This window comes from Formica exsecta, unplaced genomic scaffold, assembly GCF_003651465.1.
Source record: "Formica exsecta isolate Colony F162 unplaced genomic scaffold, ASM365146v1 scaffold272, whole genome shotgun sequence".
NCBI lineage: Eukaryota > Metazoa > Arthropoda > Insecta > Hymenoptera > Formicidae > Formica > Formica exsecta.
Window position 1 is genome coordinate 122,086 of NW_021849984.1, and position 21,035 is coordinate 143,120.

The window sequence follows — 21,035 nt, forward strand, 5'->3', positions numbered from 1 at the left end:
TATATATATATATAAATATGATACGATAAAATTTCTTATCTCTTTAACTAAAAGAAAGTGCAATCGACGGATTTCTTTTATTATTTTCTTGGCATTGCATGGCGAAACTTTTAATAAACATTTCTTTATATCATTCAATATAGGAGAAATTATTTGATTAAATGACAGTGGCAAAAGTCTTGTTAAAGTTTGGCATCGTGTTTACACATAGAAATTTCCTAATAAAACCTGAAGATATTCTAAGAAAAATATCACTAAATACACATATATAATACTTTTTGTGGTATCCTGGCTTCAGAGTTTAACAAAATAAATAGTCAATTTAGGATCTCCAAATCAGCACAAATATAATATATACTCCAATTGTATTAAACATTGTTATAAGAAATTATTCAGTATTTGCAATTTATCCAATTTTTTATAATAAAGCCAAGAAATTTGCTCAAATTACTTGAATTAATAATTCATATATTATTCAAAGAGTGCATTGATATATTGCTAAAGCTGGCACTGTTTTTGAGTAGAGTATTATAAGTTTGGCCTTACATCATATTGTTCAGTTGCATAGCATATACTGCATGATTAAGATGCATATACTCTCAACATAAGTAATTCTAGAAAATTTTAGAAAAGAAAATTTCCTATAAGTACCCTGCACTTCAAAAACTTAAAAAAATATGCAGAAAATAGATATCTAATAAAAATAAGTTTTATCGAAACTGCCATACTTTGATTTACTTATTTTAAAATAGTAACTGATCAAAAATCATTATATATAGCTTCGTTTTGGTTGGAACTTAACACAGACAGTAGAAGAAAACCATATTTTCTGGACGGATCTTTGTATCTAATTTACGCCAAGTTAATTCGTCATTTAAGTATGATAAGTACTTTTGATTGTATGCTACTCTATACGGAAGGTATACGACTGTAAGTTGCATAGCTTTTCACGCAACAGCCTGAGACGAAAGAACAAGTGGCAAGTACAATGACCAATATAACAATAAATACGTAAGCACATAGTTGCGGGAATCTGCCTGGTAGCCATAAAATCGTGAATTCAACGGTTTTCTCTTGAGTATCTGCAATACATACATATATACACATATGTAATTATCTATGTCGATATCCTAGAAAATTTATTTCTATACCTATATAGGCAAGTCCATAACCCATGTGTGGTGTACCCATTCTGTAAGAACAGGTCGGTATTTGTACTTCGTGAATATCCCCTACATCCATTCTTAATTGATAGAGAGGCGTTTGGTATGGTGGGAGAATCCAAATCTCGCTCAACTGATCTGTCGCTGTGTCTAAACTTACATGCATTGCTTTATGCTCGTGTGCAGTGAAAATCACTTGTGGTGATAATTCTTTGATTACCTATAACAAAGCAATGCAGTGTAAATAATTGAAAAGTGTATATATAAATTTTTCTCTTCCTAATATATACATTATATATACATTTTGTACAAAGCTGCCAGGCATAAACAACAAAGGCATATGACTAAGAATAACATTGGTTGTATTCCTTTCTGCGTAATCATTAAGAAATGCATCCTTTGGTGCTTCTGGCATCGTACGCGTCAATCTATTTACCTATAATAAAATACATACACACACACGCACATATTTATTCCTTAAATATGCAAAGATATATGTAAGATATAGATAAAAGTTTCAGATTTACCTTGAAAAAGGTAACAGTTTTGTAAACTAATGTATCTGGTTGAGTATATGCAAAATTGAATCTTTTATGGATATTGGAAGAGACAAGATCATTTTCACCTCCAATGTCATTATCACCTGGTAAGTAAATTTTCTAAAAAAAACGATAAAATAAACTCTATTAGAGTAATAAAACACAAACTCTTTATGAGGAGAACAGATATTATGTGATCAAAGTAAATACCATTATGTCTTCCGGCATTGAAAATATCGAATCCAATCTCCTTTTATATCTTTCAAAATCTTCTGCATTAGCTATATGACCTTCGTCCATAAGATCACCAAGAAAGGCAATGACATGTGGTTGAGAATATTTTACTGCTCTTGAAAAAGTTTTCTCCAAGTACCTGAAAGCATAATAAAAGGTTTAGAATAAAATTGAGATCAATATTGATGAAACAGAATCATACCTGTCACTATCCCATCTTGCTATCCACGATCCAAAATAATTCTCATACTTTTCCCCGAGTATTTGCGGGTCTGCGACAAGCAGAACCTTGACACATTCGGAACACTCGCGCATGGCCCATTTGAATTTTTGTACTTCATATACAAGAAATTCATTGTAAAATACTGTTGCAAGAATGATAAAACCAATGGATATTATTCTGTGCTTCAACCTGTTTAATACAATTTATTAATTATCTACAATTCCTTAATTCTTCCATAATATATTACTAGAAAATAATTCTATAATTTTTATAAAAAATCGAAGACACCAATCATTATATTAACTCATCATTTATTACAATTATATTCTATTTTATTGGTTCAATATATCAAATCATTTATTATAATTATATTCTATTTTATTGGCTCAATATATCAAATATATATCAGCCAATTTGTGAATTTTTAAAACAAAACAATTAGAAAACAATTTATTTGTTTTTAATTAATAATATATTTATTACATTATCAATAATTTGTTGCAAATTTATATTGACAAGTTTCTTATTTTATTTGAATAGAAAATTGATTTACTGACAATTCACAGATTAGTAATCATAATTTATAAATTAACATTCTTTTTATCTTTTGTATATCATGACACTCTAAAATAACTTTTAATTTAATATCGACAATAACAGTTATTGATATTTATAATTACCTATTTCGCCGTAACATCTCTGTGATTTACAGCATTATACGACGTTATGTATAAAATTAAATTTTCAATTCATTCATTAACATATTAAGTAACAGCAATATATCATCCGATTCAATAGCGATCGGCTCGTTGGCACAGTGCAATTTTTTTTTCTTAAGTAGCTTCAACCTGTTAAGTTAATCTGTTCGACACAGACAATTGTAGATTTATATGAGAGATACAATGCAATATTTGTTTCTTTTTTAAGAGAGTATTTTAAGAGAGTATTTTCAATTCTAGAAAGTTATCTAGCACACATTTTGACGTTTATCGATTTCAAGAATTGTCTAATTATCTTTCTTGTCGTTGCAATAAAATTACACTTTTTTTTTCAACCAATTCCATATTTAGGGTGGTCCACTAGCCCCTATCTTATTCAATTCGTTTTTTAGGTTAGCTCTTATCCGATAATAAGATAAGAAAAGACGCGATTACGAGGTGCGCTTAGTAGACTTCGGAAACATAATTCTCTCTATTTACTATCGTATCACTATTGATCCCCGAGATCTATAAAAGCAAACTTGCGCGCATTAGATTCATTATACCAGTAAAATAATTAAAAACGGAAAACCTTCAACATACATGCATAAATAAGGATATATGCGTCACAACTATATTTATAAATCAATCTATATACGTTATATATTATTATATTATTATAAATTATATATATTACATATATATTATAATATTACATATTACAAATGTTTATTAAATTTTATTAAAATTAAATTCAATAGGAAATGGGCAAACACAATGAATCATGAATAATTATAAGATTTGTTCTTTTTAGCTGAATTAGAACGGAATAGTATATTTAGAAGTTCGAAAGAAAGAAAGGAAAAACGAGGGAATGCTAAAAAGAACAAACTTATAGACGTGCAGAGAACGTCAACCTATATTCAGGTGTATCTTATATACAGGATAGTCCAAAGTGATGGTGTCAGTGCTTTCGAATTATCCCCAAGCTCCATTGATAATCACAAATTGTATCAAAAGCTTTGGATTTTTATTTTATTTTAACATTATTAAAAAAAACTTAAATATTTAATTTATTTACGTATCCGAAGAATAATATTTTGCTTTATATATCAGGAAACATAAAGATAAATTTTAATTTCGTGCGGCAAAAGCCCCATTCTGGGGCCCCCGTAGATGCCGGCCCTGATCTGCTACATATGTCAAATGTTTACATGCGTCTTTCACGGCTCGATCGGCTTCCGCCCATTGCCAGTACAAGTACACCTACGCGCTACGCGTTTCACGGGCTCGTTTCGTGGCTCTCGAAAAGGGCAACGACAACGACAACGTTCGAAAAAAAGGGAGCAATTTCACGGGAACGCACGACCTCGTGAAAGAAATTCTCGTCGTAAGGATGGGTAGCTACGCGAGCAGAATCGCATCGATGTCCAACACAGCCGTCCACCATGTGTATCGGGGCTGTAAGCGCAAGTACATTGAGGAATATGACTGCAATTCCGAGTCCGATTATATCGAACGAACGCTGCATACACCGAAAAAGTAAAATCTCATTCTTGATCGTTTTCCCTGTATTTTATTACCCCGCGATATATTATCGCTTGTCATTCTCGCGGGAATGTACTTAATAATAAATATCATTAATATTTCGTGAATTGTATTGCCGATGTCACATCTCGAATGCCCTGTTTGCAGGAGAAAATTGCTCACGACAGCGCAGTAAATTATATAAAAAAATAAATTTTAATTAAATAATAATGCATGAGAGAAAATCCTGAAGTATAGACTGAACGAATGCAACGGGTGCATCCTGCATTATATGCCGTTTCATCATAAACGCTATGTGACATATTGCACTTCTAGAAATAAGCAAGACTATGAATCTCGCGTGCAATTCCATTTCGGCTTTGTTCCAACAACAAAATATATATTTTTTTTCTTTTGCGTGCATATACATACGTCATAATTATACACACACGTACATTCATACAGACACATACATTCATACAGAAACATTCATGCACAAACACACATATGTTCAGGAGTAGCAGGCGGGGTGCGAAATGTGTCGCGATGCCGCTACTTTGTATTTACGTTACTGTGTGTATGAGACTCTTTGTTACACTAATCATAAATTTCCTCGCAAGAAATACCTGTCTCTTTTCCTACGTTTTTAATTCGATAATACACTTGTCGTGCAATAAAACATTCGGTCGGTCCTATATAAAAGTAAGCGAATTAACAAGAATCGATAGAAATGCGTTCTACAAACGTTTATAAATTTCTAAATCATTTTTGTAAAATTTAGAATATCGTGTGATTGTGTGAAAAAAGAACTGTATATTACTTAAACATGTTGAATAATAATTTCAGAAATTAAATAATATTTTGAAAAAAAATTCATTAATTTCAGAACAAATTCCTAATCGATTCCTCTTAATCTACTTGTGCAAAAAATATTTAGAAGTTCTCTATTCGACAGCTGAATTAACACAATTGATTAAAGCCGGCAAAAAATCGCGCGACAAGTGCGATATCAGCGAAAGACACGAAAGACACCGATGATTGATTTTCTTTTTATGCAGAGGCCGTGTTATCTTTTTTATCTTACTTTTTTCTTTTTTTTTCGCGAAGATATGTACTACTGAAGTGTCGCCTTCGCGTATCTGGCAGTTATCACCGTTACGCTACATTATAATCCGGCTATTTTTTGCAGACCGTTCGCAACCTAAGACACTGTCGAGGAGTCGATTAAATCTACCCGATTACTAGCTACGAGATTTGAAAATTTCCCTAAGAGGTTTACTATATCCTTTGAGAGACATGCCATATTACTTCGATGAATCCTTTGAGAAAAACCGTGGCGCAATGTATAATAATTTTGTCTTTGATGAGAAAAAAGCAAGTTTGAGATTATCAGTTTAGAGATATTTATATATCGATTGTGAGACTAAGAAAATAAATTTTATATATAACAGAATAAAGTGAGTCAAATGTACATTTGTAAATTAGTAATAGCCCATGTCTTACAATAAAAAAACTGCTATAGATTTATAAAAATAATTTATATTATATCTTAAAACAAAAGCTGTTCAAATAGGCATATTATAGATCTATTTTTCAACTTGACATTTATAAATCTCTCCATATTTTTTAATCTTTCATGACAGTTATCCATGATTTTAAATCTTTGCGTATTTCTTTTTTTAAAAAAAAATTAATCTTTCAACATACAACATATTTTTTTGTTTCTCAGAAAAAATAATCTCACTTGCTTGAACTTTATCGCAGAGAAAAAAATTAATGAGGATATTTGTTGTTTTGTCGATTTGTCCCAAGATACTATCGTTAATTTCAATTGCGTGTCGTCTATCTCATACACAGATCGATTGATATTAGAGCTATGCAATGTATACAGAATATTCGATACTCTTGAGTATTCAATGTTCATTCCATATTCATTCGAGCCGAGTCAAAGTCGGGAATTTTAATCGATATTTATTTATCATATTGGGGAAAGTTTAGTTTATCGAAATTGTAATAGAATCTTAAGAATAATAAAAAAAAAAAGAGAGAAAGGGAGAGCTATAGAAAAAATGTAGAAAACAGAATTATAAAAAGTTTCACATTTTTCTTTAAGGCTTTTGTAAATGTATATATAAGCACATATAAAGAATTTTAAAACTCACCGATTGAAACCGATAGAATTTCGATTGCCAAAAAATATAGGAAGTGATGTCGGATTCGTTGTATAGTTCGGATATCCGGGTATTTCGAGACAGGAAAGAGAGAAAATTCGATAGCTCAAATGCAAAGTATCCGGTGGAAGCGACGTGGTCACGTGCCGGTCATTGTCTGGTTTGATTAGGCCATAAGAAGATTAGGCTGAAAATCAAAACGGCATTTTTTCTCGTGTTGATTTCTTCACGCTTATCAACCTCTCCAATCGGGGAAACCGTAGCGAAATTGACAATAATAATCGAAAATGGCGATTTTGATCTAATCGCGTATCTCGATATACGAACGGTCCTTGCGGCGCGACGACGGCTGGATTGACTCGGATTCTCTTCACGTGCGATTCGATCAATTGTTAGGCAGAATTAGGCTGACGAGAGAGAGGCGGGCACGACAGCAGCAGACTTGGTATCGCCAGAACGGCAGTCAGGAGGGACGCCAATGGCAGTAAGGACGGCGTGCGGAGACTCTCGACGGAGTTGCACAGATCATCGGTGCACGAGCAATATTGCACGCGCACGTCGTGGGTGCCGGACCTCATAAGGCACTCGCCGTTGTCCTTCTCGTCCGTGATGTAACCGCAGCCTCGGACAACCCTCACCTTGCCGTATACTATAACAATATATGATTGATTAAGGGAATTGTTTTGGAAAAAACTCCTTTATTATTTAACAATTTTAAGCTGTATAACTTTAGAAAAGATATATTGTTTTATTACTTTCAAACTCGTTCTATTATTAACGACTCAATTGCCTGATTTTTTTGGCTATGTAGAGACTTTAACATAGCACTATTAGAATTGAGCACATAATAACAGCTATAACAAATTTGTTGCATTACTATAATATATTATTTATAAAATGTTATATATGTAGGATGCTGCGAGTTTATTAAATATTGTATATATATATATATATATTAATTAAATATAAAATTGCTAAAATACACAATAGACATTTTAATCAAGTTGAAATATTAAATATCTGTGTATCTTTTTTGTTATAATTCAAAACATTTCTTTTTTGATCTTTTGATGGAATCTAATTAATTTTTTTTTTTATTGAATTGCAAAAACAGAACTTTATGAGAGTAGCCTCACTTCTTTGACTGAGTTTTCGGCAAATAGTAGGTTCTAAATGGCTGAGATGTTCCAAACGAGGCTGGAAGCTGCAGTTCACAGTTCCCAGACTGTATGAATCGAATGGGTCGCCGCATCTCGGGTCGTACTCGCTGTTGCATTGATAACATGTTATCGCTTCACCTGAGATAAAAAAGACCAATATTTATCTCGTACGCAAAGAATGAAAGTAGAATGCAAGTAAAATAGTTTATCTGAAATCTTTAAATTTCCGAGATTCTAGAACTTCTAGGGCACTTTAACACACGCAACAATGAAAGCGTGAAATCATGCTTATGCAATTAAAGATCGCGTGTTAGAGGCCAGTAAACTATTTTACAGAGTATATATTTTAGAAATTCAAATTAAGAATAATTATTTTAATTGCGATTTTATGACAGATTTAAAATAATCGGATCAGACTTAAGTCTGATCTGAGCGTCGATCGAGGAAAGGTCTGGTTCATGTTTTCTCGCCCTTCTATGACGTAACGCTGCACGCGCACCCGTTGCATCCCACGACTACGGAACTAGGCTGATACGGCGCCAGCTGATATCGAACAGGCAAGGCACGCGATGACCTACACTCAGCTGTCGTGGATCGATACGAAGAAACCGAATTTTATGACTGGATATAAAATTAGGCGATTAGAGGGACAAATGGATAAGCGACATGAATAAGTGAATTTAACGTTTTACTTTGTTATATCTAATATTAAGCAACATGTAAACTTGCTAAACTAATAATTAATTTTAAATATTTAATTTTTTTATATACATTTCTCCCTCTCTCTTTTTATACACTTTACAACACATAATATATAAAATATGTATAAAAGAAAAAAAATTATCTTTGTTTTGAGCAATTTAAAAAAAAATCGAATAAATGAAAAAAGTTTGATTACGATAAATTAATACATACCATTATTAATGATAATTAGATATGCCAGAATAACATCTCGTCAAGCTCAATAATTAAATTTTATGCGCAATGTATATTACTGTACTTTCAATAATAATATATTCATTTATAATTTATTTACGAGGGAATCTATATGATTTCATTCGCTCGCATTATTGCCTCCAAAACAACGATAAATTTTTAATGAATCGTATATTGATGAATCGACGAATAAAAGTTGATGAAATTAGCATTTGTAAAACGTATAGCTAGATATACATATATTAGTAAAAAATATTTTATTAGTAAGACAATCTATATATATTTTGAAAAAAGTATAATATCTATTATTAAAAAAATAATGTATATATTAGGTCTACCGGAAAGTTCTGTCCGTTTTTGGAATAAAACAAAATACAAATTTTTATTACCAAAACAAGAAGAAATAATATTATAATTATAAAAAAAATGAGATACGCACAAAACTATACTGAATAGGGATGAGGAAAAAAGAGGAGGAGAAGGGGGCTAAATGAGAGGAAAGGGGTCGGAGAAGGAGAAAGTGGGTCGCTCGATAACTTTCAACAACGGTAGCTTTCGTAGACGCTATCTTAAATTTCAACAAATTGTCGAATAAAGCATACTTGTTCGCGATATTTCAAATACGGACTGCCGATGCCAATTACTTTTATATCGGCAATTACTTCGATCGGCGAACGAAAAGGGGGAAGAAAACCGGATGATACGTTAAGCGCGCATCAGCCGGTATCCTGAAGCTTTCGTAAAGACATGCGTATCGCGAGGGGTAGATAGAGCGGGAGGAAATTTAATTTGGAAAAATAAAAACTGAAACAATTCAATCGTATTTGATGAATCGCACATGATCCGCTTGAATATCGAAAAAAAGTTACGTCATTGCTATCGTTATTCCAATGCCAAACTCTTTCACCTTTGCGTTACGGCAAGGTTACGTCATCAACTCGTAAACGATGTTTGTTAAGAAGATAGCGAGATATCACGCCTAATCATATCTTCGATGCTATTAAGGACACTATTGTTGCAATCTCAGCTGTTTCCCGGATTTGACTTTTCCGCTGTCGCAGTCGTCGGATATGTATCGACAACGTCAGCGGAGAGAAATACGGTTAAAGCTCGATGATTTCTTCGATCGAGGTCATGAATTTATCGGCATTTTTAATATCGATCGACGAAACCAAGCTGCGTAATAACGGCTTAATTTTGCAAAAAATTAATCCATTTAATTTTCAACATTTAGTAATTTATTATGCCGCAATATTCCTCATTTTGATAAATGTGCATAAGTAAATTTTGTTAAAATATTTAACACATATAGAATGCGTTTCGTAAATTTAAAATTTGATTCGACAATATCCCGTCCTGTTTATTTTAATGATCTGACATGCCGAAGTACCACAAGTGCTACTGTTGTAAGAATTCGCCGATCGGTGTTTCACTGGCCGTAATACCGTGCATCATGCTATTGCTAAATATCGTTGTTTTTTTGCGAATCTATGATGCATAGGGTGAGAAAAGAAACAGATGAAGGAAAATGAATTACGCCTAAAATATAAAGAATTTAGAATGAGAATTGAGAGAAACTTATTTTTTTATGGAACCAAAATCTATTTTCTTAAAATAAGGAACCAGTTTCTCAAACTTTTGGTAGCCATTTTATCCTTTATCATATTCACAATGTATGTAGTCAAATGCTGGATAAAAGAAATGAATTGATATTGAAGTAAATTGGAAGAAATTTATCAATAATGTAAAAGATTCATCTTTCTTTAATCTCCCAGATTGATATAAAGATTAAAATAAATTGATAGAAATAAGAAATTTAAGAACCAATTTTTTCCAACATTAAACAATTTAAGAACTTCCAGATGAAAATTCTTTATAAATGCTATCTTAAATAATCTCTTTTTTACTCATGTTTAGTGCTGAATCCAAATCTTTGCGTAACAATTTCTAATTTGTTACGCAACATATATTTTATATACGCGATAGTGTATAATGAATGATAATGCTATTCGAAACTCCTCTTCATGCAAGTTGCAACAATTAATTCTATAAAATTATATATACATAATTTAATATCTCTTTAATCTTTATAAAATTTCGAGATACAATTGCTATACATTAATCTTATTCTGTCAACATTAAAATAAGGGAACAAAAGACTCTATGAGTCCGAAATTAATTTGGATTGCAAAAATTCGAATGTTTTCTTTTATATTTTTGTATTTCAGGAGTTCTCTTCCGAGCCTCCAGACAACATATGAGAGATCCTTTGTCTAGACGCTTCATTCATGGCGATAACATTCCCTGTCATTACCTTTACGCCGCATTGCGCCGTACATATATGCGACTATTTTCTACGACTTGTGAATAAAGTGCACGAGGTCATATTATCGATCGTTCTCGCATTTTAAGAAGCGATATTCGCAAGTGTCAAATTAGTCCAATTATCGGGCAATTGAAATATATCCAGAATATGGGAACTATTTTATTAAACTCCCGCACGTAAGAAGGGTATTTCAATATTCGAACTTGTTATTCAAGCTTTTCGATCAAAGTTCCTATTCAAACTTTCAAACGTTTGCACTAACACCTATGTCTATCTTCTAGGAAAAATGTTGCGCCAATGAAAATTAATGCAACTCGGATAATATAATATTAAATATCTAGAAGCTGTCGTAAAAATGTTCTAGTCTTTCAAATATATTTCGAATATCTCTTATACATTCTTTTGCACTATTTAAGAATAAAGTTTCTGCGCAGAAATTTAAAAATCAAATTTATATAAATGAAATATAATGACTGCAAAAGACTGCATTTAGAGTATCTATTTATTTTCATGTACATGTGAAAAGGCATTTACAATTGTATCAGTTGTTAAAACAATTATAATAGCCTTTAAATAGTTTGTAAGATAAACTAAAAGAATATAAAATTCTTTATACGCTATTTTTCTAACTTCGAATAAAAATAGCTATTCTTATTCTATTTTATGTTACATCATAAAACAAGAGGAATCGAAGTGCGCTTTCGCGCGCGTAAAGAGATATTTCGGGATCCGATTATTTCGTTCTCTTTCGCGGGAATTTCAATTTTATTATCGTCGGATCGAGGCCTAGGCTCGCTCGATCCGATAATAATCGTGCACCGTGGAAGAGAACCGATCGTCATTCCAGGAACCGCCGAATCCGATCGGCACTCACCGCGATGAAAAGTGGCCGCCAGGACGAGGACGAGGCCGATGATCGGCGCGGCTGGATTCGCGATCATGGTCATCGTGATCGCCGGGGCATGTGCTCTAATCGCGTCGGATCCGCGTCCGTCGCATGGAAATTAGGCGAGCACGTCGTCTGGGAGACAATGTTCCAGTCGTCGTCGCCAGGAAAATAAAAAAGGATTTGGGCAGTGAGTGAGCGCGTGTATACACCAGCGTTTGGCACGTCTGGCTCGCGGATGAGAACGCGACTTTTTAGGGACGGTGGTTCGTTCTCGGGCTCGCGCGCGATGCGTTCGCCACTTTACCCGGACGCATAGCAACTGACGGCGCGATACCCGACCGTGTCACCCTCGGACGAGTTTCCCTCTCGGCACCCTCTATATCCGCGCGCTATGCGGCAGATTCACCCCCTCTGCGATGCACCCGCCGTCGCGGCATTCGTCGATGGTGCACGCGCCGCGCGTCTCTCCCTCGCTTCTCCCCTCCATCCCTCTATCGCCAGCACCCTGAGACGTATACCCCTGGCGCGTGGCCGCGCCGGCGAATCTCTTCTGTCGCATCAAGATTACCAAGCATTTCGCCGCGATGCATTTTCGTTTCAAGTCTTTGCCTTTCTTGTATTGAGAGACATGTTCTAGACTTGATAAAGCAATATTTTATATGTGATATCTTATAAATATCGTATTATTTGTGATTAAAGATTATAATATCACATAAAGATCAAATTAGGATGTCCCAAGAATAAGATATTTTATAATCTTCGGTTTTACGATAATCAACTTAACGTTTAATAAAACATAAAGATTATAAATGCATATAAAAGATTTTAAAAAACTCGTTAAATCTTTTCCACAATTTTTGTGTATATAATATTGAAGAATTAATAAAGATTTCCATCTTCAAAATATTATATCATATTTTTTCACGATTGATGGTTTAAAACACATATTTTGTTAGTTTTTTTTTTTTTTTTTTTTTGTAGTATCGTCTGCATTCTTTAGAACGCGATGTCTCACGATGACAGTCGGCAACTTCCGCTCAGATATATTGGCTTTTCAATATCTTGCTGTTTACCGTATTTGCGTATATATACATAGGCGTCCTATTTCTTTATCTATTTTCCTGTCAGCAGTATAACGTCTTCTAAAAATTATGATTTCTAAGGAGTGTAAAAGATGGAAGGAAGAGGGCAACAATATCTTGTACAGTGTTTTAGGCTCATATTTTATAGTCACGTTTCTCTCTTTGGGGACTCAACAATATAATTTCATTTAAAGACTAGATTGCTAAGCTATTTAATATATTAAAAAATTAAGAAATAATATAAAAATAATATAATAATATAAGATAATAATCTATCAGTTTCTTGCTAAGAAAATATTATTTCCAACTTTGTGAGAAATATACTAAATGAATTTGGCGTATTCCTTATACATGTAGGGAGATTACTCTTTATATGTAAGAACTTTTATCTCTCCGTTGTGTATCTTAACAGACAGGTGGATCGTTATGAGAAAGTGTCGCGAGGAAACCCCTGCATCGCACAGGAAGCACTAGTACCGAGAAGCACTACAGATCGACATAAGCAATGTAAATAATACATGTACATCTTTCTCGAACAAACGGAAAGTTTCAATAAACGCACAGAGGGTTTTTTTTAGAAAAATATTTAAAAAATATATTTTTTTAATGTATATTATAATATATATTGTTGCGTCCACACGGATCGAGATCGATATCTCGCGATTTTCACTATCACTAGTCACGCTCGCGCTTGCGAGTAAGGAACAGTTTTAAAGTATAACTTAATAAAAAAACATAGAAACATAACAAGGAAAAACACGCAACAAGGATATTTTTATTTGGAATTAGCAGAGCCATCGGAAATGCGCTCGCACGGCACGTCGGTTATCGTAAAAGTATTCAACTCTCTATTCAAGACATTTTCTTTTGCTGATTAATAACATCTGATGCATCAGGAGACAATCTTCTTGTCATCTCGCTTTTTGTCGATGACCCCGTATCGATAGGGCATAGCGGATTACAAATATATGATCGCAAGGACACTATTATCACTGAAATGGAACACAGGGACGCAACAATATTATTATATAGTATCATATTCATACATACTTTCCACATTTAGTGTGAAATGTGGATATTTGATTCTAAATTTTATTTATCTCGTATATGAAGAATGTACATTCGCAGACAAGATGAGACACTTTTTCTTTAGCAACGTATTTAACGATAAATACGAGAGATGCAAAAACATAAAATAATTTTAAAATATATATAAAATATAAAATATATATTTGATAAAATCCTTTAAAAAGGATACTTTTTTTATTAAACATGTTTTCGATGTTATTTACACTTACGTCATTGTGCTTTATCAACATTGTACTTCATTATAAATATTATTTCTACATCTTTCAATCAATTTAAATCTTTTAACATTTAGTTAAAATATACGGAAAATAAAACATTTTATAAAAATGTTTTTTGTCATCTGAATAATAATTTTCATAAAATTATTATCGTAGCGAAATATACCATTATTACCGTATGTTATTATTCAGTCAGTGGTATGTGTGTGTACGTTCGCTCTAATGTCGCTATTAAATATATCGAATTCATTCTAAATTTATTCGACACATTCCTTACGTCAAATTCCAAGTAGTTTTGTCCATCTGGTTAACCATAACATAAATACATAATAAACAATTACTCAAAGGCGAACAAGAGCAATGGTAAATTAATCTAAAAATTATGATGTGAATTAGAAAAGTTAATACGAGGTAAGATGTATAATAAAAATCGATTGGCAGTAAATTGGTTTTCAAAGCACGAATTAAATTCACTTTGGCAATAGTAGTGCCAGAGAAAGTAGAAGATAGCTTCGAATATATATAACATACTGAAGTATTTACAGAAAAATATATTTCTTTTTGCAAAGTTGATGTTTTATGAAAATTAATATCTTTAGGAGAAAAACTCATATAATACAGAAAAAATTATTTTCACGATAATATTTCTCTCATTAAGTTTATTGCAAATAAAATTTCGATAATCGATTATTGTAAATAAGCTATATATAAAATAAACTTATGCGAAGACAATGTACATATTTAAATTATGTAGCATTGTTTTGACTTTTCTTTTTTAATCATAACTATGATCTTGGATATCCTTAGAAAGAAGTCATTGTATCACAAAGCGACACATAAAATCACTTAACACAAAATAAGACTTCAATATGGATACACAAAACATTTCTTAAAAGGGAATGTATTTTAACATGATTGAACAATCTAGAATCCTCAATACTCTTTCCTTTAATATCATATTATTGGATCATATTATATCATATTATTGGAGGTATTGTGAGAGAAGTCCCCTAAACACAAGATAACTTACAATGGCATTAGAAAATTGGATACGTTATTTGTAGTAAACAATTCTAGAGTGATTGTAATTGATATATTTTAGAATTCTCGATACGTTACTGTAACTATATTTAATTATAATGTCATGAATATATAAAACATAATTAAATCTAAAAAAGATAAGTCATATTATATATATAAATTGCATAATCAAACTATTACCGCTAACGGGCAGTGTAACTCATAATTATATTAATTTTTCAATCAAAGCGTTTAAAATTTGCTTACCGTCGCTCTAGAACTGCTTTTACTTCGCGCGGTTAACAAATAAAATCCATTTTTTATATGACGCTGTAAAACAAAGCACATACAGGCACGTTTCGTGTAAATACTAATATCAATAGCCTCGTATAACAGATCTAACCTCAGTGTTCGCATAATTATGCGCTAGAAAAGTTTTTGTCCAAGGCCAATTAATAGCCGAAGATTGACATGCAGCGAGACACATACAATGTATAATACAAATTAATATCTTAAAAAATATTTTGGTTTTAGAAAACATAGTGTAAAGTAAAAGTTACATGCAGTTTTGTGTGAGAAGTATATTTACTGCTTGCCATAGATCTGCCTCGCTTTTGAATAATAACAATAACAAGGATTGTCATTATGTACATTGTTCAAAACTTTTACCTTTACTTTAAAATTTTTAAGATATTAATTATTTTTAAGATATTAATTATTTTTAACGTTTCATATGTGTGTGTGTATCTCACATCCTGTATATATAGTATAAACAAAATTGTCACGTATAACGAGGCACATATTGTGATATTATCTCGATCTGTCCATTACCTTCGGCATGCAATTTCAAACAACCTTTATTTCTCGGGTTCATCGGGATGTTCTGTTTTGATGTGATGAGTAAATGTGTATTGCGTCGTAAAGCGTTTTTTGCAATAAGGGCACTGGTATGGCATCACCGGATGTGCAGATCTCAAATGCGCCACTGCTAACTCTCTTGACACGAATGGTGATTGACATACACCACATCGATGTCTAGAAATAAATAAATGTCACATAAAATATTAGTATTTTTCCCCTTTCCTTCTGCTCCCCCTTACCTCCAAATATTCAATAAATAATATAAAATATTTCTATGTATCTGGAGAGATTTGAAACTATAATATTTTAAATATTTCTTTACCCGTTAGCGGTTTTAATGAGAGTCCGTTTAAGAGGTGGTGGTGTACTCTGTTCATTGATTTCGATTTTTGGCTCGATAGGAGATATATTGTATTCTAGCGATGTCTCAGGACGTAATTTTGGCATCGGTTCGTCATCCCTTTCAGTTTTAATTTCATATGTTTGTGCCTAGATGTAATGATTGGTTAATATAATTGTTTTCAAACAATATGATAATTGATTTCAAAATATGCATAATGTATGCAAATATTGCTGGATGTGCGGCTGAAATTGTGCGTTATGTATCGTAAATTATATACCGTATTGTTATGCGCACTTTCGACGTGCATCCTCATGTGAGCATTCCGTGATTGTGAACTTGCGAAAGATGCGTCACATTTCGAACATTTGTATTTCTTGTCGTTATCGTGAGACGATGTCTTCTGCAGAGATTTTGCAGCAACTTTCTTTCCAAATTGTGCCTTGCTCGTGCACTGATGAGTGAGAAGTGATACTTCTTTGAAAAAAATTTTGTTACATTTTGCGCAGTGATAAGTTCTATCCACTGTGTGCATCTTTTGTTGCAGTTTATCCATAGACGACGATTTGTTGTAAACAGCAGATGTATACAGTGAAGCATTATCGAGTGATAGGCGTTTATGACAAGTCTACCAATCGGAAGATAACTCGTTATTTAAAAATGTCATACCACAAATAAATAATCACAATAATAATTTTGTTGGTTGTCTTACCTCATGCCTGAGCAATTGTGATTGTTCTTTAAATGACTTTTTACATATGTGACATATGAAATTTTTGTGGGAATTGTCCGAATGTGTTTGGAGATGCGTTAGCATTGTTGTATGGTCGCTGAACCATTGTAGACAAATGCCGCATCTTGCAACGTTTTTGAATCCACTAGAATTACGTTTTGTTGAAGATTCGTCATCTACCAGAACATTGTTTTTCTCCATCATCTGAAAATAAAAATATTATAAGAAAAATAAAATTTAAATTAAACATTAAAATCTATTATAATTTCAATAAATTTAGTTTCCGATAGATAAAGAAGAAAGATGTACTTTATATCAATTCTTGCGATCCTCTATTATGAGGATATAAAAATCTTTTCAAATAATTTTGCTGAGTAGCTCTATTTTTGTTTCACTAAAATTATATTGATGTTACTTTTTTTTTTTTTTTAATCTTACATTTATATATAAGAAAGAAAAAAAATGATAATAAAATACAAATGCATTTTCAATTTTGTTATTATTTTCCCATTAATAATTTTCTTAACAATCGTAAATTATAGAGAGAATTACAATAAATTTTTAACAAAAAAAAAAAAAAAAAAAAAAAAAAAAAACAATGTACTGATAAAAAATTGGAGGAAAATTAAATTTTTGAAAAGATTAAACAAACCTCGGAATAGAATTTATTCTTGGCACCACGAGTTTTAGATTCCCTTGCTTCCCTTGCTTCTCTTTCAGCATTTAATGCTTCCTCCTGCTCAACTGCTGACAAAACTGGTAACATTGTTGGCTGCACATTATGCTCAGTTACTCTGTGTGCGGCCAGGCGTATAAAAAGCCCGAATGACCGACCGCAAATGTCGCATTTGTGTCTCTTCGGTTCGTGAGTACGCATATGATTTGATAATGCACTTTGCTGAGTACAAACCTATAATGAATAATACAAAAGTTATTGTAGAATTTAATAGAAAGCTCTTCATGTAGAAGTATAATTATGATTTCATACTTTTCCACAAGTGGGACATGTGAGAGACTTTACGTTTTCATAGAATTGCTCCTCTCTTTTAACTTCCCTCGGCCGTTCTGGTGTCTTTGCTATCGCAGATTCTGCGAAAGGTAGGTTCTGCGATATTATTGAATTTGCTTGGTGTAATTGAATGTGATTTTGATAAGTTTCTACAGTAGGAAAAAACCTAAAAACATGTACATGTATGATATTATAATATATATAAAGAGCAGTCTACAAAGCAAAGGTATCTTTAAAGTAGTCACCCATAAATTACCTATTGCACAATGAACACCATGTGTTGGTTCCAATCTCAGTCAATTCGGCTAAATGATCGCGTAATCTATGTTGTCTCAACATATCCCAGCTTATGAACTGCCGATCACATTTATGACAATCTTTCAAGCTTTCCGTGAAATCCAATTTGACTTTTAAATGATTATTAGCTTCGTGCTTTGCCAAAATTTCTACAGATTCGAAAGATAAGGAACATTTTTTACAGGTATATATACGTGGGCAGTGCAATTGCATGTGTTTCATTAGACTATCCTTTGTTCTGGAAAGAAAAATGAAATTAAATCCAAATTATTAAATAAAATCCAAGTTATTGAACAATCTTGTAATATATTGAAAAATTATCAGCACTCACCTATAATAACTGTTACAGGGTGCACACCACCATTCAGAAGTTAATTTTGCTCTAGGTTGTAGCTTCTGATGATTATTCATTGTCAAACTACCGGTCAAAACTTGTTCCAAAATACTGGTTCGTTTCTCTTCCTTTTTCGTTTGATAATCTGCCTTGAAAACTGTGTTTTCTTCTTCTGTGTCAAATATAGAAACAATATCTGTCTTTGTTTGCATATTTGTGTCAAACATCTCTGATAACTTGCGTTTTTTCTTCAATGGCTCACAGATTGTATTTTCAGCATCCAAAATTGGATCTTCATTCATTTCTTTGATCTCTACTTCGCAAGGTAGTTCAGACAAGGTTTCCATGCAGACATTTTGCAATTGATCTTGACTAATTTGATTGATCGGAGTCACCAAATCATCAAGGGGTAGTCCGATTGATAGAGGAACCAATGGCGGTGGTGCTCTAGACCTCTCCTTGCAGAGTTGTGCCTGAGAATAATAATGATTATAAAGAAGAAAAATTGGTTTTAAGGTAAAGTTCTTTTTATGAAAATTTGAAGTAACAAATGATTCTGCTAAAAAGTGATTTATTCAATCGACAAACCTGACATGGATCCGGCGAGTTTTTCATCGCGTCGAGGAATATCTGCACAGACTCTATCTGTCTACACTTGAATAACATGGCGTGCATATCCCTGTAGACGTTCAGGCAATACTCTCTGAACTCGTACGCATCATCTAGCCTCGCCGCGCAGAACTGACAAATTTGTTTCGGTAAGGGATCAGTTTTGTACACCAGCACGGGTAGACAGGCGCGCAGCTTCTGAGCCATCCTGCGCTGCAGACCCTCGTCGCCGAAGATGGGCAACATCTCGTTCCTCTCCTCCGAGCACAGTCTGCAGACATTGTCCCACTTGTCAATCGTGTTGTCCATCGTAAAAAGAGCCGCGTTCATCGAGATACACATTATTCGCGTTATCACGCAGATGAAATCCGCGATCGTAAATTAGGTTAGTTGACACTCGACCAAGTTAGCATGTCTGACGACGAGGCACATCAACATGAGCATGTTTCCCCGATGTTCTGCGACAAGATGTATTTAAATGTATTGCGGGATGTGCCTATTCACTCGTCCCGTAGGTATATACATGTATATCTCCTCGGGAAAATTTTACTTTCACCTTTTCGCTCGTTCAGAATCGGCCTTTGAAGTGCTCGAGTCGTAGGTCGTAGGCAGTGATGCCAGAAACGGGTCCCGCGTCTAGGTGGAGGAGGGAGACCGAGATGTCTTTTTTTGAAACGTTTTATCATGTTCCAGATGTAGGAGATGGGAGTTTGATTGGTTAATGATAGGCAGAAAGATTTCCAGCTCTTTCTTTTAGCTGACTTGAGAGTACGTTTTGTGATGGCTTCTTGTTTTTTGAAATTCTATGAAATTTTGATAGGAGGTATAGTCTGAACTTAAGGCATGGATAGAAAAAACTTACATTTTTTTTTATAGTTTTTGGAACGTGAAAAAGTTGCAAGGATTATTTTATGATTCATGTGTCCTCCAAAATTTGTAAACATCTGTAAATCTTTCATAACATAGGGCGTTTTCCAGCAAGGTACACAGACGACACAATGTACTATACATTATCACGCGATTGGCTATATTTTAAATTTCTTCATTTGACAGCCAATCATGTGATAATGTGTAATACACTGTGTCATCTGTGTACCTTGCTGAAAAACGCCCACAGTATTTTGTCCACAACAAGGAACAAACTTTCTATTAATATATAATCGTCTATCTACAATTTTCTGAACATGGTTATTTTATTAAAGCCACAGAAAGGGGGCGATGCGTGGCGCCGGGCGTAGAGTCGCAGGCTGGTAATCGAGAGATTCCGGATACGATTCCGCTCGGGTCCCATCCTTCCATATGACTCAAAGAGAGATTTTCACACATTATCCTATATAATTCCTAATTGATCATATATTATCCTATATAATACCTATACCTACACCTAGTTAATGGTGTATAGACAATTCCTTTCGGAACGTCTCCCAGCCATATCAGAGAAGAAGAAGAAGAAGAAAGCCACAGAAAAATAAAACAATTATTATTACCTGAACTGCGCCAGATTTCAATAAAATGTTAAACGATTCCGCTCGGTCCCCATTCAGAGATTTTAATTAAACACGGTGCTAATTAAATGC

The 21,035-nt window shown here is 33.2% G+C and overlaps 3 protein-coding genes across 7 annotated transcripts; all 3 read right to left on the reverse strand.

Moving 5' to 3' along the window:
- Nucleotides 1–784: 784 nt before the first annotated feature.
- LOC115237089 (metallophosphoesterase 1-like) lies at nucleotides 785–3,430 on the reverse strand. 2 transcript variants are annotated; one of them, XM_029809935.1, is made up of 7 exons: nucleotides 2,840–3,418; nucleotides 2,139–2,348; nucleotides 1,913–2,075; nucleotides 1,691–1,822; nucleotides 1,465–1,599; nucleotides 1,152–1,383; nucleotides 785–1,082 (listed from the first exon to the last, which is right to left on the reverse strand). In XM_029809935.1, the coding sequence occupies exons 1-7, from the start codon at nucleotides 2,854–2,856 to the stop codon at nucleotides 910–912; spliced, it is 1,062 nt and encodes a 353-aa protein (XP_029665795.1). In that variant the 5' UTR covers nucleotides 2,857–3,418; the 3' UTR covers nucleotides 785–909. The 2 variants fall into 2 exon arrangements, with proteins under 2 accessions (XP_029665795.1, XP_029665796.1); XM_029809936.1 differs by lacking the exon at nucleotides 1,465–1,599 and having other exon boundaries at nucleotides 2,840–3,430.
- A 2,001-nt stretch (nucleotides 3,431–5,431) lies between these two features.
- On the reverse strand, nucleotides 5,432–12,262 carry LOC115237091. Of its 2 annotated transcripts, none has more exons than XM_029809938.1 (3): nucleotides 11,852–12,262; nucleotides 7,692–7,853; nucleotides 5,432–7,204 (listed from the first exon to the last, which is right to left on the reverse strand). In XM_029809938.1, exons 1-3 carry the CDS (start codon nucleotides 11,922–11,924, stop codon nucleotides 6,948–6,950), a joined length of 492 nt encoding a protein of 163 aa, XP_029665798.1. In that variant the 5' UTR covers nucleotides 11,925–12,262; the 3' UTR covers nucleotides 5,432–6,947. The 2 variants fall into 2 exon arrangements, with proteins under 2 accessions (XP_029665798.1, XP_029665797.1); XM_029809937.1 differs by lacking the exon at nucleotides 11,852–12,262 and adding an exon at nucleotides 8,133–8,276.
- A 1,292-nt stretch (nucleotides 12,263–13,554) lies between these two features.
- LOC115237097 (zinc finger protein 84-like) lies at nucleotides 13,555–20,418 on the reverse strand. 3 transcript variants are annotated; one of them, XM_029809947.1, is made up of 11 exons: nucleotides 20,321–20,418; nucleotides 20,015–20,261; nucleotides 19,438–19,916; nucleotides 18,847–19,322; nucleotides 18,475–18,753; nucleotides 18,198–18,384; nucleotides 17,862–18,119; nucleotides 17,189–17,413; nucleotides 16,757–17,104; nucleotides 16,459–16,625; nucleotides 13,555–16,310 (listed from the first exon to the last, which is right to left on the reverse strand). In XM_029809947.1, exons 3-11 carry the CDS (start codon nucleotides 19,798–19,800, stop codon nucleotides 16,133–16,135), a joined length of 2,481 nt encoding a protein of 826 aa, XP_029665807.1. In that variant the 5' UTR covers nucleotides 19,801–19,916; nucleotides 20,015–20,261; nucleotides 20,321–20,418; the 3' UTR covers nucleotides 13,555–16,132. The 3 variants fall into 3 exon arrangements, with proteins under 3 accessions (XP_029665807.1, XP_029665809.1, XP_029665808.1); XM_029809949.1 differs by having other exon boundaries at nucleotides 19,438–19,729; nucleotides 20,321–20,417; XM_029809948.1 differs by having other exon boundaries at nucleotides 18,231–18,384; nucleotides 19,438–20,261.
- Nucleotides 20,419–21,035: the final 617 nt, after the last annotated feature.